The following is a 16949-nucleotide window of genomic DNA, read 5'->3' on the forward strand; positions in this document are numbered from 1 at the left end:
TAGTTTTTTCATAACCACTTTTTTTATCAAAAATGATTGAAAATTTTATATGAAAAAGCCACTTTGTTTCAGCTCTCTCAGGGTGAAGTTTGTAAAATGATAAAAATACAAAAAATTCAGAAAACTTTAGTTTCTAATTTCCTATCCATCTTTAAAATATTTTGAAAATAGCACAGTAGGCTGCCCTTTTGAGCAAGTGATGTAGTTAAGGCCTTACTCAAGGGGAGAGAGAGAGAGATCCTGGGTCACTCGGACCATTGAAAAAGAAATTTTAACTACTACCGCACAATTTAAGCCTATAATTCTAAAACTGAAAACGGTTCTATTCTTAAACTAAAGCCAAGACTAAAAGGCCTTTCAGGTATTACGTCAACATGTTTCGGGTTATTTTAAACTTCTTCTCAGCAAAATAAGCAAAACCTTTTCTATTTCATTAGTAAGAAATTCCCTTTCTTTGCTTTTACTTATACAATAGTAATATAATTTTTGAAATAAAATTAAGTAAATAATGCGTGGCGCAACTACCACTGCGATTATTAAGCATAGATTCACTAGTATATAAAACATGCTAACTCGATTCAATCTTGAAGTACCTATTGAAAGGTGACGGTTGGTCATGTCTATATTGCGAATGTAACTCTGCATTTAACTAATTTTGCATTTTATTTCGAAAAATTTTGAGTTGAATATTCTTAAAGAACTTTTTGCTTCCCTTTCGATAGTCTTGACCTCTAAATTTTGTAAAATAAATTCTTTTGTAAAATCGTTCCTATCCAAATTTAACTTTCAACACAAATATGCAATTTAGTATTTTTCTGAATTTTTTGTTACACTTCTTGCATTTAAAAAAAATTTAGGATAAAAGATTTTATTGTCGAAAGCATTCCTGCATTTTATTTTACTTAAAATTTTAATGTCCTAAGAATGCATTATTCATACTACTCCGACCCCTTGTGAGTGACAATAATCCTTAACCTTTAGGTGCTTTCGTAATATTTCAATGGACACAAATATTTAATTAGCTTTTGCAAGAGTTTTGTGTCAGTAAATATATAGTCCAGTAAAATTAAAGTTTTCTTTGGAAAAATTAATACTTTTAGATATAAAGCTTCCTCCTAAATGATACCTAGAAACTCCCAACTACTCCCCTCTCTACACTTTTTTCAGGGAAATAGAGGCTTTGTTTCCTATGTTTCACACTAAATTGAATAAAGCCATTCTCGGGAAAATCTGACGAATAGGTTAGAAGTTAAAAAAAGGTTTTATGTGGGAAAAGAACAAATTTGTTATTCTACAGTCATAGAAAAAAAAACAAATCACTCTTATGACTTGTGACCGGTAGGTCTGATTTTCATTCTATAAAGTGTTACGGCGATATCTCAAAAAAATTTCTTAAAATATGTATAACAGTTAACTATAACCTTGGCGAAATATATTTATTCTGACCAAAAAACAAACTCTTCTGAGCGAAACATATTTTTTAAAAATCTAATTCAGATTTCTCATTACCCAATATAGAGGTAGATGAAGTTTTAAAAAGGAGACTTTTGTAGTCAAACCGCTATAAATATTAGAAAATTTGTTACTCGAATATTAATCTAAAGTTTTGTGCTCTTTCAAATGATTGGCTAAATTACAATAATTCTTTCACAAAAAGTTATAAGCCTTCAAACAAATAGGCAATGGGGGAAATTAGTTTATTAATTCTCTCTCTTCGTATGCCTGTTTAGGCAGAGGGGTGCAATTGTTCATGTTTTTCAGTGGCGCCATCTATGACCAAGAATTCGACTTCTGCCACACGCATACGTCACACCCGTTTATAGGGCGGGCATATTCATTCATCCACAGATCGTAATTTTGACCAGAATCAGAGAACGATCGATCTCCAATCCAGTACCCCCAGAGGTATAGATTTGTTATGGGAACATGAAGGACTTTGCGACTCGACATATTTAACGTGCTGTACAGTCACCTTTTACTACACGGGGTGTCTTCGGAAGGCGGGGTTCGAACCCACGAACTCTCGGTCATGGGCCCAGTGCCCTACCGACCAGGCTATCCTGGACAGTTTATTAATTATTAAGATTTATTAAAATTGTAATTCATTTAAGTATTAACTAATTTGTAACTCATGAAAAAAAAAATTGAGTTGTAAGGTATCAAAAGTTTGATATATTCGGAATTTTCAGATTTTTTTTAAAACCTGATACTAGATTTTAACTCCATTTGATCAATAAAAATGTCCTTAAGAACTAATTTAAAAAATAAATTATAAAATGTCACGGAAATGGTACTCCATTTTGAGACTACATCGCTTAATTTCAGTCTTTTATTGTATGTGCCATGCGAGTTTAACCTATCAATGAAAGAGTTAATCGCTTATACCTCTGCAATTAACACTAGAACAGCCGGATTTTGCATTTACCAAAAACCACCATTTGGGATCACTTTGACCCTCGAAACTGATGGTATTTCAAAGTAAATGATTTTTTAAATAATGAATATTATTAAAAATATAATATGTAAAAGTTTTTAGAGATTTAAAATGTTTTTTTTTCTTCGTTTTTTTTTATCAACGCAATACCAATGTTACGGTAAATGACCGAAATCAAGAGAATGTCGACTTTCACCAATGAACGTCAACAATCACATAGTCGTTTTGATGAATGTCCGAAATATTTGTTATATACGATTTAATCTTAATTTATTCGTTGATATTATTATATTTATTCGATATTTTAATATCTGCTGAGAATAGATTAGGAGAAACCTCAGCATTCGGTGTTTTTTTGAGCACTGTACAAGTCAATTTTGGTGAACTTTACTTTTTGAAAACATCAGTTCTTTAATTGCTGGTATATCAAAAACAACTTAGTTCCATGAGTTGCTAAACGGACTTCAGCAATTTTACCACTAGTCCCTTGACCTAACATCGCATAATTCCTTTTTTTTTTTTTTAATGATTGATAAAATGAAAACGATTCTTAAAATCTTATTAAACAGCTGTTTCAAATGTTAGTATTCACTTCTTTACGTATTGAGCACATTCATTTCATCGTTCGTTCACGATTGAAATAAAAAAAAATATCGTAAAATATGACATTTTTATATTGCTTTCTTTCTAAAATTTTAACACTATATTGTATAAAAATGCGCACATCATGCATAATTTTGAATAAAAAAAACCTTGTCCAGTTTGATTTAGATGAGCTTAGAATTCAGCATTTTAGAATTATTATTAATCTATCACTTTTACAAGAAAGCATTGCAAAAAATCCCATCTTCATTTGAATAAACATCAGATATCCTATTTTGAACTATTAATATCTATCAATTTGAAACACATTTCGAGACGATTTCAAACTTTCGCAGTTAGAAATTTATGATGATCATATCAAAATAAATGAAGTTAAGTTAAATATTGGAAAGGTACCTATAACAACTAAATTCACATTTCCTATGAAAAAAAGAGAAAATTTAGTATTAAAATTTTATCCGTAAGAAATATCTACTAAAGTTCTTTTTTTTTATTACAATGACATAAAGAATGAAAATGTGTAAATAAAATAATTCTTTATTATGTTATCTAACACTTATTCCTTAAAAATTAATAACTACATAATTATATAACAAATTTTTTTTTGTATTCCAAACACACATAAGTATTCAAATACAGAGAAAAGTGAGTCCACAGATAAGCATTCAAATTTTTGCATTAATTATTTCTCGCGGTGAAATAATATTTAATTTTTTATAAGTTAAAAAGCTAATCATGAAATAATTATACAGCCAATTTTTTAATAATTCAACCTTAGTCAACTGAACGAGCGACCAGGGAAAGTTTAGTATCTATCTTTAAATGCATGTTTCTTTCAAGTCAAAAAAAATACAAAGAGTTTTATTTTTTAAATTCGTATGAATTTAAAAAAAATTATTTATCTCGGGAATAGAATATTAAGTGAGCGCAAAATTTTCCAGCTCACTTGAATTCAAACAGACAGAAAAAAAAAGTCGCAAAATACTTTTTTCTTAGTTTTCATTTGAGGAAAGAATTTTTTTTATTTATTTCATTAATCTCTTGCCACTTTTGCTTCATAGCACGAATGCATGATTTTAAAAATTGCCACTTTTTATTTATTTCTTAAATTTGGTGTCACAGTTTAGTTCACTGTACGAAATTTTATATTTTATATCCATCGTTGAACAGCCGACCCTATTTAGGGTTCACGGTTACTAATAACAAGCTTAAGCTCGTCCCGCCCCCGTAACTCCGAAACTTCGAAGTGAGCGTAACAGTTCAATTACATGAGCAAACATATTCAAAATTTTCAAATTAGAGTTTTAACAAATAGGTGGAATATTAAATATTCACGGTTACTAATGTAAAACTCCGTATCCTTGTAATTTTGAACCCAATCCAGAAGACAAGGGAACTCCAGGATCAAGTATTAGGAAAAATTTGCCTTCGTGGAGAATTTTTTGATGCAACTAACTCGCATTTGCGTTACATGGATAGGAAAGCCCTCCACGGTTAGTCTGACGGCAAGGGGACACTAACACATGATCCGTCAAGCACTGAAGATATTTTACGTTAGCACTGTGGTCGGTGAGAGCCGGGTGCGCAATTTGAATCAACCAGCTATTGTTGGGATCGAACCCGGGTCACCTCATTGCGAGGCTATTCCCTGAGCCACCAACTTCACTGCACGAAATTGGAACGATGATGCAGGGCTCTAATGTAAATATGTTTCTACGAGTGCCAAAACTTAGCGACATTTCATTTATGTCAAATATTTATTTGTGTTTGCAGGCCTCCCTGATAGTCAGAATTGTAATGAAATTTCGTATTTTATCACCCTAAATCAAATGCAATAAAAAAATTAATGTGTTTCTTCAGAAAAAGGGAGTTTTTAATTAAAGTTAGCATATTCCGCTACGATTACAGATAAGTGTTATTTATAGTTTAAAAGATTTCTTTGAAGTATTTCCATACTTTACAGAATTAAAATCTGACCAACCGTTCAAAAGTTATAAGGGTCATCCGTTTTTTATCCGTTCGGACATGAAAGGCACTTTCCTGAAGAAATATCTTAACTTTTTTTGTTGCACTCTATTTCTCGAGCGAAAATAGCACTTCAAGCCAAATTTTACGAGATTCTGATAATAAGTGGGGGAGCTGTAAGGACAAATGAACATTTGGTATAAAAAATGGAATGTCACCTATTTTAGGCAATCTTAGAAACATATTTACATGAAAAGCCCTTCATAAAGCATCACTTGGGAATCGTGCTGCCTTTAACTTATTCTTTACTTAAACTTTTATGTTGCACAGTGGGGTCAAATACAACACTCAATTTAGAAAATTTGTTGCAGGCTTTTTTTAAGTTATTCATTGCGTTAATCTATCAAGCCAAATTGACCCCAAAATAATAAAATAAATATAAAAAAGTAATAAGAAATTCTTTAAAAAAAAGAACTAAAACTAGGAAAAAAAAGTATTTTACTATTTTGTTTCTCGTTCAAGATGGCGGGGTGATTTTGCTTTAACATGAAATTCTATTCCCGAGATAATTATATATTTTTTAATTTATTTTCTTTTTTTCAAAAAAACTTGATATTTTTACATTTTTTTTTTCTTGCTGTCTTGAAAAAAGTATGATTTAAAGACAAATTAAACTTACCGCCCCCGCTGGGGCTGAATTATCCAAAAAGCAAATAAGTAATAGCGTAATTATTTCATTAACTTTTATCACATAAAATAAAGAGCAAAAAATAAATGTTTTATGCGATACATAATTTATATAAAAATTCAAGTTCGAAACTGTAATGAAGTGGTTCATAACTTTTAAGGAATAAGTGGTCATTTACATAATAAAAACTACTTCATTCCTTTTATCCATTACTTTCTATATCATTGCAATGAGAGGGCGTATTTACTGTTTTTTTACTTGACTCGTTGTTGTCCTTTGAGGACATTTTTATTAATGCAGTAACATGATTTCATTATTCACATTTATCTCGGTTAACCAAATCATTTTTATTCACCATGAAATTTTTATTACAGAAACTTTTGCACATATAAGGAATGGCACACTCATTCTTTTCTTTTTTTAAATTTAAAGTGGAAGCAAATTTTCACTTTATTTAAATGTAAACATATAATTACATTTATAATGAGAGAATTTTTTCAGTAACTTTATTGAAATTCGTGCACTAATATGTGAAATACAATCTAAATTTATTTTATTATTTTACAATTTAATATTTTTTAATTTGAATGAAAAAATATCGCAAATTTTATCTTTTCGCATTCTGTTTTGTAAATTTTATTTTTTCATCATTAACAAATTAATTAATAAAAATTAAATTACTCCTCTAAGTTCACCATTATATTACTGATTTTATAACTTTTTTTTTTATAGAAGGCTTATGATTTTTTTTTTGTTTCTGTATAAATTTCGTTTGGCTAAAGAATTGTCATAAGTGTGCGTAAAAATCTTTTAGGTCGCTTCAATGCATTTCGAAACATAAAGAATTAAATAAAGACCTAAATTATCCTTAGCTTACGACAACTCTCTATTTTTTTAACTACATATAGAGAGCTATTATAAATATATTTTTCAGATATTCACCCAATTTCCGAAAAAAAGAATATCTATTTTAGATGTCTACTATTGACTTCTTTAACATTTTCGTTGGCAGAAATTAAATAGCGTAGTTACGATTCAGACATAATGATATTGAGGTCACACTATAAGATTGCCTCCTAAGACGCGTGAATTCGGCCTCCAGATTATAAGTCTCCCAAAATGTGTTCCGCTATAGAGTTCCACGAAAAGGTCACGAGGGTTTCGAGAATCAGGACTTATTTTAAATAACTATGATTTTTTTAAACTTGTAATTATAATTGCATCTATATTATTTAATATCCATTTTATTTATTTATTATTGTTAGTAACTATTTGATATTTCGGTTATTTTCACTAAGTTACGTATGTAAAATGGCAGTGGAGAAAATTATCGACCAATTTAAAATTATTTTAATGCGTTGAATGAACTGCGAAAATATATCCATTTATGAAAGATTCCATAATTCATCGAACTTTTCGATTCGAACTAAAATTAATAAATTCATCAATAAAGAAATATGTTTTCCTGATAACCATTCTCAACTGTTGTTTCATATATCTGGTTTTTCGCTTTCATTTCAACAAAAACCATAATTCCCTCTTGTTTTACTCATTTTCAGCTCATCCAAAAAACATTTATTTAAAACTAGACTAGATGCCTCTCCACCCTTGAAAATTCCATTGCCTAACTATTATTATTGAAAATTTTTGTTTCTTATTATTGTTGTATTTAATTATAACTGATTCTTTGCAGCCCATTTTGTGTGAATTATGTTACGTGCTTATGGAATATTCCAGAACATCAGTGTTCATGTGGATGTTCTTGGAAGGTATACACCTGCACACAAGTATTGTCTTAGTCTTTCCAAGGGATTTTCATTTCTTTCATTTTCACATTATTGGATGGGGTGAGTATCATCAATTTATCTTGTTAAGAAGACTTATCAAAATAGAATGAAATAAGATGTCATCTGTAATCACAGGAAATTATAATTATCAAATTGGTGCATTGTACCAACAAAAAAAAAAAAAGATTGGTTGAAAAATTCCGGATTGCGGTTAGCTGCATCCTATATTTTGGGTATTGAAAATCCGATTCCGTCGGAAAAAAGGTATGTTTATTCAGAGAAAGTACGTTTTTGTGTCTGATCTTGTAACTCAAAATATTGTTGGCACTTATTAATTAGCATATTTGAGGTCACCTTCTAAAGTCAAAGATGGAGTCCTGAAGCGTGAAGATCCGATCATTAGATAAAAAGTTATTCAGGGTGGTCTTTTTTTTTCTATTGTGCGCACTTTATATACATTTTAGTTACATTCATTCGTACATACGCTGTGCGTAAATACGTACAAAATGCATCAGTATACAATACAATTTACTACGTGTAATGTAAAATGTAACCATATATTGGTATACATATACAATCACCTTGTAATCGTATATTTAGATTACTTTTACTGCTTGTAATGACGAGTGCAAGTAATTGATCATTGTAATTGGATACTGCAATGGGTTATGCAACCGCTATTACAGTTGTAATCAAAATTAGGAATGTTTATAATCATGATTACAAGCAATTGATTACTGTAATTGATTATTGCAATCACGATTGCAGTTGCAATCAAATTTTGTAATCATGTTTAAAAATAATTGATAACTATAATCAAAAAATGTAATCGGCTACAATTTTGTCCGACTGTGATATAATTAGAAATTATGATTACTTGTAATTGCAATTACCTGTACTCGTGATGACGAGTAATTGATTACATTGCAGTAATTATCTGTAATCAATTAAAGTTGAAATTGATGACTGTGATCGTCTCCCTACTCTTTTGTACTTACAAAAACAGTGATGAAAAATTAAAAGCTTCAGAAGTGTTATGCTTAACGGAAGAGCAAAGTATTGGATCATATTTCGACAAGACATTGCTAGATTAAAAATTCCAACTTTTTACTTTGTATAAACTTTGCAAAATTTTTTTTAAAAAATTAAGAAAATTGTAAATTTTCAGTGGTACTAAAAGCGGTAAAAATAGATCTTGTGGTAAAACTTTAGTTTTTAGAAACATCTGAAGTTATTAGGTAACAAAAATGTATTAATTTTTATTGATTTATTGATACAAAACACGTTTAAAGTCTCATCAAACATAGATTTTACAATAGTACTGCATCTTGAAAAATTATGAATACCTCTTTAGATATTTGGAAAGATATTTAAAGAGCTCTTTAGAATTTTTAAAACGCTTATAAGAATTAATTATACACTTGTCAAGTAGTTAAGAAATAAAATAAAACTGTGAATAAAAAAAACTGTATCTTCGGAAAAAGTATCTTCAGAAACTTTAAAAAAAGGAAACCGGTTCACTTTTTTAAATTTTCCAATTTTATTTGAACTTTACACATGATAAGGCAAACCAGCTTTAAAACCACTAGTAGTATTCTCAATTCATTCATGTATTATTACAATTAAAAAAGAGCAGACGATTTCAATCTAAAATGATCCGACGATTTTATCAAAGAACTTATAATTAAATATTAAGAAAACATATTCAAAGAATAGTTTTGCCCGATTCATAAAATTCTATTCATAGAATAGTTTTGTAATATTCCTTCATAACTCTCTTCTTTCTGAGCAAATGTATTTTATTAACTAAATTAATTCAATGCAAGCAGCTGAAATTAAAAAATATTCAAGATTTTATTATAAAAAGTAAGAAAAATAACAACGAAGAAAAATAACAATAACAATAAGGCGAAGAGGGAAAGAAAACAGCGTCACCTAAATTACGTCTACTAAACTTCAAGCACTAGTTTTTTTTTCTTTTTAAATTTTTCTTCTCTTAAAAAAGCTTTTAAGATAATAGTTCAATGCATATTTTTGATAGCCTTCTAAATAGAATCCTCAGACGTTTTTTTGCTTTTGGCGATAGAAATTTTTTACAGTGTTTACCGTACAGGCTAAGAATGCCTTATTTTTACTTAAAAATGGTAATATAAATAGAAAATAACAATAATGATTATCGAGCCATGGTGACTCAAGGGACAGACCGCTCACCTCCCAACGAGGTGGGTCGATTCGAATTCCGCACCAGGCTCACATCGACCCGTCGTTCGCTGTAAAATAAAATGTCTCTAAGTGGAATAAAAACTATTCTTCCCTCATTTATTTGAGTACGGGAACCGAAAATGATTTATATATATATATATATATATATATATATATATATATATATATATATATATATACACTCCTTTTTACGGATATAATCGTGTGAGCTGATTATGAAAAGATTATTTATTTTCTACCCCGGTTTTTTATTGAACTTTTTTTTTAAAAATAATTTTCTTCCTCTCCTTTTTTATTACTCTGACATTTTTTCCATGTTTTCTCTGCATTTTGAACTTATTTTGTGAGTTCTATATGTATTTGAAGCTAACGTCTATTAAATAAAACTTATTGTTCTTTTTATCCTTTTTGTATTTATTTATTGTGCTATATATTACTAATAATAATTTGATGAGTTGATTCAATGATAACTTTTCTGTAGCAGGAATGCCTCTTATATTCATCATAAGTTGGGCTTCTGTCATGTCTCTCCACTACCCATCCACACTGTAAGTATTTTTCACTCTTCTTCTTTTAATGTCGACTTTAATGTTTTTAATAGTAACTTCCCAAGTAGAAATGTTTCAGTGATATTTTGAATATCAACGTTACAATTCTCACTTACCTGGGTGAAGGTCATTCTTTCATTAAAATAGAATCACCACAGTTTAAGTAGCTGTGGGTCACATGGTCAACATTCATCTATGAAAAGGTGGTACCCCACCCTAGAATCGAGTCTGATAGACTAGTCAATTGGAATGACATTTTTGTAGTGGTAGGTATACACTACATGCCTTAGATGTTGAACTATCTATGCGATCTTGTCACGATCTGGGCTTCAGAACGGACCCATTTCAAAAGTTATTAAACTTTTCTTGAAAATCTTCAATGGGGCGATACTTTCCCACCCAGATGAAAATAATCAAAATCAATGCCTTATCCCTATTTTTGGCAAATTTTTGGGAGCCCAGAAAATGCATCATCGGAGTAAATATTTAAAAATTGGACCACAAGCATTTTCATCTTCTCAAAACTGTGGATTTTCTTCACATTGACGTTTTGCTAAACACAGATGGCCAAAGATAGACTAAACTTGACCTAACAGTCATGGTTACAACGGGTACAAAAACAGCATATTATCCTCAAAAAAAGTATCATTTCGAGTGACAACAGAACCTTCGAAAAACAACCTTAAGGACTCGTTATATGCTTGCAAACTGAAAAACGAGAATGGTCGAAACCATAACAGCGGAGAAGGGAAAATCTGTTCTATAGCAAGAGTATGAATCAATTAGGGTTGAATGCTGTGGAACCAATTTAAGAAGAAGTGCAAAATGCCAGGAAAAAGATGGTTAAAAGAAAAAAAAATTAAATTACTGAATACAAAATAACGCATTTTCATTCCAGTGATGCCAATGATTTCAGAGGTAGGGATAGTCTGGTAGGTAGGGCTTTGGGTGAGTTCGATCTCCGCCGGCTGAAAACTCTCCGTGTAGTAAATGGTGACAGGTGCACGTTATATCTGTCGGGTAAAGTCTCCTCCATGTTCCGGGTATTGAAGTGGAGATGGATCGTTCTCTGGTTCAGTTCACAATTACGATCTGTAGATGTATGAACGGGTCCACCCTATAAACAGGCCTGTGACGTGTGTGTGGATGAAGTCGGATTCTTGGTCATAGATGACACCCCAGAAGAACAAGAAATCTCCTTGTGCCTCAAATTCACTGGGTTTCACTCATCAAGCTTGTTGGTAGTGGCATTAGACATTAGAAACAATAACAACACTGATTTCATTGTCAATGTTTGAGAACTTCTATTTGTTTCAAATAATTTTGCTAATTGCCAAGACTTATAAAATTTTTTGCTCGCAACTAATCTACATTGATTTTACTTTGCTTCTTAAAACAATTCTGAAAACAATAAATAAACAAAAACCATTTGATACGAACAAGAAATAAAAAGACGAAGAAACCTCTTCTTTCTCTCATCCAATAAGCTATTCTGAAACTTAATCTTCTCTTCTTATAGATAAATCTGAAATACTGTAAGCAAATATTTTTAGTGGTTCAAATGCAAGATGATAAAAAGGCAATAAGGTTTAGTTTTAACTTAACCAAAAGATAGAACACAGATTCCAAGAAATCAATTTAATTTTATAATGAAGTTTATGATTTCAGTGTTGTATAATTTTCTGTTTAGTATCTTTATCTAAGTGTTATTATTTTTTTATTTAACAGTAGATTCATTAATTTCTTTTATTTAATAGAAATTTAATAAATATTCTATAGAATTAACTACATACATCTTAAAATTGCGCTTATTAGAATTTCGTGAACGGTTATTCTATACATATCTGTGTTATTGTACATCTGATTACTGATCGGTAGTTTGAAAGTGGGCATCTCCAATTTTGAGTAAGTTTTTTGACTAAATATCTTCGTTACTAACTGAACAATTGGGTACTTGCACTTCAAGAAGAAAAAGAAGATTACAGATACCCACACATGTGACGTATGACGTCAGCGCCAGCTGTTCGTTTCTAAGCAAAATGGCGTGTTTAACTTGGAGTAAGCTTTCCTTCATGAGTTAGAATGTTAACTAACGTGAAGTCAATTAAATACATCTCGCACATCGAATTTGTTGAAATACAATTCTTTCTCGCCAACGTTTTTTGCTTAACTTAGATTTATTATTTGTTTCTGCATTCTATTTTAACCGTGATATATTTTTGTTTTGCGTACCTGGCAACTTCGATGCATAATTAGTATCTTTATGTTCTATATGACGTCATGATTTGAAGTCTTTGTGAAAGAATCTTTGCATAAAAATATAAAATGTGACATTTAAGAGAATTAATATTTGACGAGCTTGGCTTACACGAAATAGAAAGAAAAGCAACTGTTTAGCAACTGTTCTTGACACTTGCCGAATTTCAACACGTAATAAATGCCCCATTTTCCAACAACCAATCAGGATCGAGACCCCCACACTACGTCACTTGCAGGTATCCCATTGATAACAGCTGACATTCATCCAACACCCTATTTATAGACATTTTCAAAACTGGCGCCGAAATCAGAACTGTTGCAATTAACTGATTAGGAAAATCAATTTTTTAAGATGCGTGTTACATTTATGTTAAGATTTTCACATTAGGCTTTTCCGTTTTCTTTTCTTTTAAAGTTTTTATTTGAAAAATAAGATGACCAACTAAAACATTAATAAACAAAACACAAAATTAGGAAAACAGTCTAATCTAGGTTTGGTTTTAAGCGTACATTTTTATTGGTCAGGAAAATATAATGAAATTAGGTATCATTACTAAAAACTAGTGATCCCCTGCTTGCTGACGTTTCCCAAACAACGAAAATTGAAAAGCAATCGAATATATGAAGACTGTTTTTTTAAGTAAGGGCCATTTGAAAATTAAAAACAAACGAAAAAAAATTTTCACTAAGAAAATTTATTTTTTTATTTTACATACGTTTCTCTTTTTCTTTTCTTCCCCCTCTTATTTTCAAAATAATTGCCATGTTTTCTTAAATATTCATCATACCTTGCAAATAGATTTAGAATATCGTCTTCATACGAACTTACCGCCTGCTCCGATAACCAAAAGGTCACGACCATTATCAGGTCTTCGTCATCCTTGTACTGGTTGCCGCCAAAATGATGTTTGAAACATCGGAAAAAGAGAAAATCACTTAGCACAAGGTCTGACCAGTATTGAGGGTTGGTGCAAAACTTCCCAGCCAAAAGAGACAAATAAAGTTCGGGACTGAGCTGTGGAGAGAGACATCGTCATGGTGTAGCAAAATCTCTTGTCAGCATGCCTAGGATCCTAAACTTCACAAATCTGGCGAGGAATGTATGCATCAGAGAGGTTTTTTGCAGACTAAAAACGCGTCACTGACCAAACCTCATCCGTTGAGGGTGATTTGTTAAAAAGGGTGTTGTTATAAAGATACAGAACTGACCTTACTTACAAAAATAGCCATCGTAGTTTGCTTTGAAAGCCATGCTCACTTGGCTCGCTACTAAGTTAAATCCTTTTGAAATGTTTTCTTGCGTCAAATCTTCAAAATTTAAATCAAATATTAAAATCAAATATCAATTAAATCAAATTTAATCAAAATTTAAATCAAATATCAAATAATTTTTCTTTAAAAAATTAAAATGTTTAGAGAATGATTTTCTTAACCAATTTTTAGTCAATTGAAATAAATGATAGTAATAGAAAAAAAAACTTGGTGAAACAAAACAATAATTATGTTTTAAAAAAACAATTACTATTAAATTTTCACAAACTAATTATAAACACTATTACAGATTTCCGAACTTAGAGCTACCAATGTAAAGCGATCAAATAACCTTAACTATTAGGATGATAAATTGATAAATAATATGAAATTAAAAAAACTTGAAGAAATAAAACAGAAATTAAGCTTTTAAAAACAAAACAGCATGACTAATACACATTTTAATGAATAATAGTGAGTAAAATTATTGTTACTGAACCTGCATGAAGATAATTAAAACATGATATAGAACATTGTTTGTTGATATGCAGTAGTCGTTTTTAACCTTTCAATTCTTCCCAACTTAAAGCTCACTTAGTTTAACCATCTAATTGTCCACGCGAGAAAATAATTTCTACTCAGAAATGTGTAAACATATTCATTTAAGCTTTTCACCTCTCATCACACGCTTCTTTTTTGTTCTTGGAATCAATTTTCTACTTCGAAAGGTGTATATATATATATATATATATATAAGTTATAGACATATTAAAAATAATATTTTATTTATATAAATTTATAGACATATGAAAAAAAAGGTGGGGGGGGGAATAATAATGAAAAAAAAAAAACAACTGATTTAAAAAAAAAGGATGACATTTTTTCAGAAAAAGCTTGAAAATAAAAGATATAATCTTTTCATCAGCCCACACGATTATATCCGCAAAAAAGAGTGCTTTCTGATATTGTATCAATACAACCAAAGCAAAATATATTAATATAATAGTGTGAGGAGCACTCAAAAAAATTTTTTTACAAAAATTACAACAAATAAAATAGAACACAATAAGTAAAAATAACACGTGAAAACAGAAAATAGAATAAAATAAAAAGAAAAGACAGTATAAAACAATTATTTTATTGAGATTTTAGAATCTCTAAAGCGAGTAGTGAAATCAGATGTACTTACATGAACGGGAAATTTTTCAAGAATGATTTAAAAATATTTTTGCAACAAGATTGCCAGATTACAAAATATGAAAACAAAAGCGCAAATTGAGTGTAACTGGAGGAATTTAAAGTGCCGTTCTTATTGCATTGCTGAAGTGATTTGTTATGCTGTGCATTGATTTGTTAGTTACCAAAGATGGGCCCGAAATGGATGTGCGCAAGGTAATATTATTCTGGATAATTTAAAAAGTTAACCATAGATGAATTTAGAAAATAAATATTTATTTAAGAAAAAATATAAAATAGAAAAGAGAAACATAAACTGCCTGTTTTGTAAATAATTTTAGCCACGGATTTGCCCGAAATGGATTTGCACATGGAAAAATTACATAAATTAAATAAATTAACAACGAAATACTTTTAGTAAATTATTTTAGCCACGGATTTGTCCGGAGAAAAAAACAGAATAAAACATGAAATAAAATCTATAAAGCGAGTATTGTGTTGATATATTTTGCTTTGGCTATATTGATACAATGCTAGAAAGCATTCCTTTTTGCGGAATAATTGTGTGAGCTGATGAAAAGATCATATATTTTATTTTACGGATTTTTATTATTTTTTTTTCCTTTTTTTCGGATTTTTTTTCCGGTTTCTTGTTATTTCTATTTTTGTTATTATTTTTTTTCTTCCCCTTTTTTCATTGTTCTGTAATTTTTCCATGCTTTCTCTTCATTTTGAACTTATTTAATGAGTTCTATTGACTTGCAGCTTATGCGCAGTAAATAAAACTTATTGTTTTACTTAATTTTCTTCGTGTTTTTTTTTTCTTTTTGTATTTATTTATTATGCTATATATATACAGAGTGGTCCTAAAATATGTGTCAAAAATGTAAAGGTAGGTACAGGGGACATAAATAGGCATATTTCGGATAGGAATGTGTGCCTGGTAATGGCACATTAAAGCACTAGCTTGTGAAGTAGTACGAATCAAAGGAAACTGAAACAAGTAAAGACAAAAGAAAACAAAAACTTATCAACAGTTTACAAGAGGTCGTCGAAAGAGCAGCCACCTACATCGATACAAGATTCACAGCGACGGAGCATGGATCAGCGTACATTAGAAAAGACGTCAGACGTGTCGAGCACATCTAAGAAGCAACAGACAAGCGTTCAACAAGATCTTCTTCAGATGTGACGGGACTCTCGTACACCAAGCTTTTAATATAACCCCAAAAGAAAAAATCCGAGCAGGTTGAAACAGGAGAACGCGGTGGCCATGAAAATGGACAGTCCCGTCTTGCGGAAAATGATGAATCCAGCTAGCAAGTTCTTTTATATGCCGCAGTCATCAGCGCTCCCTACCGGCTCAAGACGGTATTACCGCACATACTATCCTATACAAAATATGCTTATTTAGGTCCCCTCTACCTACCTTTCCATTTTTGACGTATATATTAGAGGACCACCCTGAATATATATATATATATATATATATATATATATATATATATATATATATATATATATATATATATATATATATATATATATATATATATATATATATATATATATATATATATATATATATATACACACTTAAGAGCCAAAAAAACTGGTATACCTGCCTACTATCGTGTAAGGCCCCCGCGAGAACGCAGAAGTGCCGCAACACGACGTGGCATGGATTCGATCACTGTGTGAAGTAGTGCTGGAGGAAATTAACACCATGAATCCTGCAGGACTGACCATAAATCAGTGGGAGTAAGAGGGGGTGGGGATATCTTCTGAACATCACGTTGCAAGGCATCCCAAATATGTTCAATAATGTTCATGTCTGGGAGTGGACCCAAGAGCACTCTTCTGAATTTAGACACTTCCGCTGGCCACCAAATTCCCCAGACATGAACATTATTGAACATATTTGGGATGCCTTGCAACGTGATGTTCAGAAGATATCCCCACCCCCTCTTACTCCCACTGATTTATGGACAGCCCTGCAGGATTCATGGTGTTAA

At 30.6% G+C, this 16949-nt stretch overlaps 1 protein-coding gene across 1 annotated transcript in view; it reads left to right on the plus strand.

The window, feature by feature from the left end:
* The window catches only part of LOC107442144 (PDF receptor), a 132796-nt gene that overhangs the window by 85156 nt on the left and 30691 nt on the right, over positions 1 to 16949 (plus strand). The window contains exons 6-7 of the mRNA XM_071184360.2: positions 7384 to 7537; positions 10185 to 10248. Coding sequence (XP_071040461.1) covers positions 7384 to 7537; positions 10185 to 10248 — 218 coding nt within the window. The remainder of the gene's footprint in view (positions 1 to 7383; positions 7538 to 10184; positions 10249 to 16949) is intronic.

Source organism: Parasteatoda tepidariorum, chromosome 10, assembly GCF_982258835.1.
Source record: "Parasteatoda tepidariorum strain Cologne lab strain chromosome 10, Ptep-v5.0, whole genome shotgun sequence".
In the NCBI taxonomy this organism is placed as follows: Eukaryota; Metazoa; Arthropoda; class Arachnida; order Araneae; family Theridiidae; genus Parasteatoda; species Parasteatoda tepidariorum.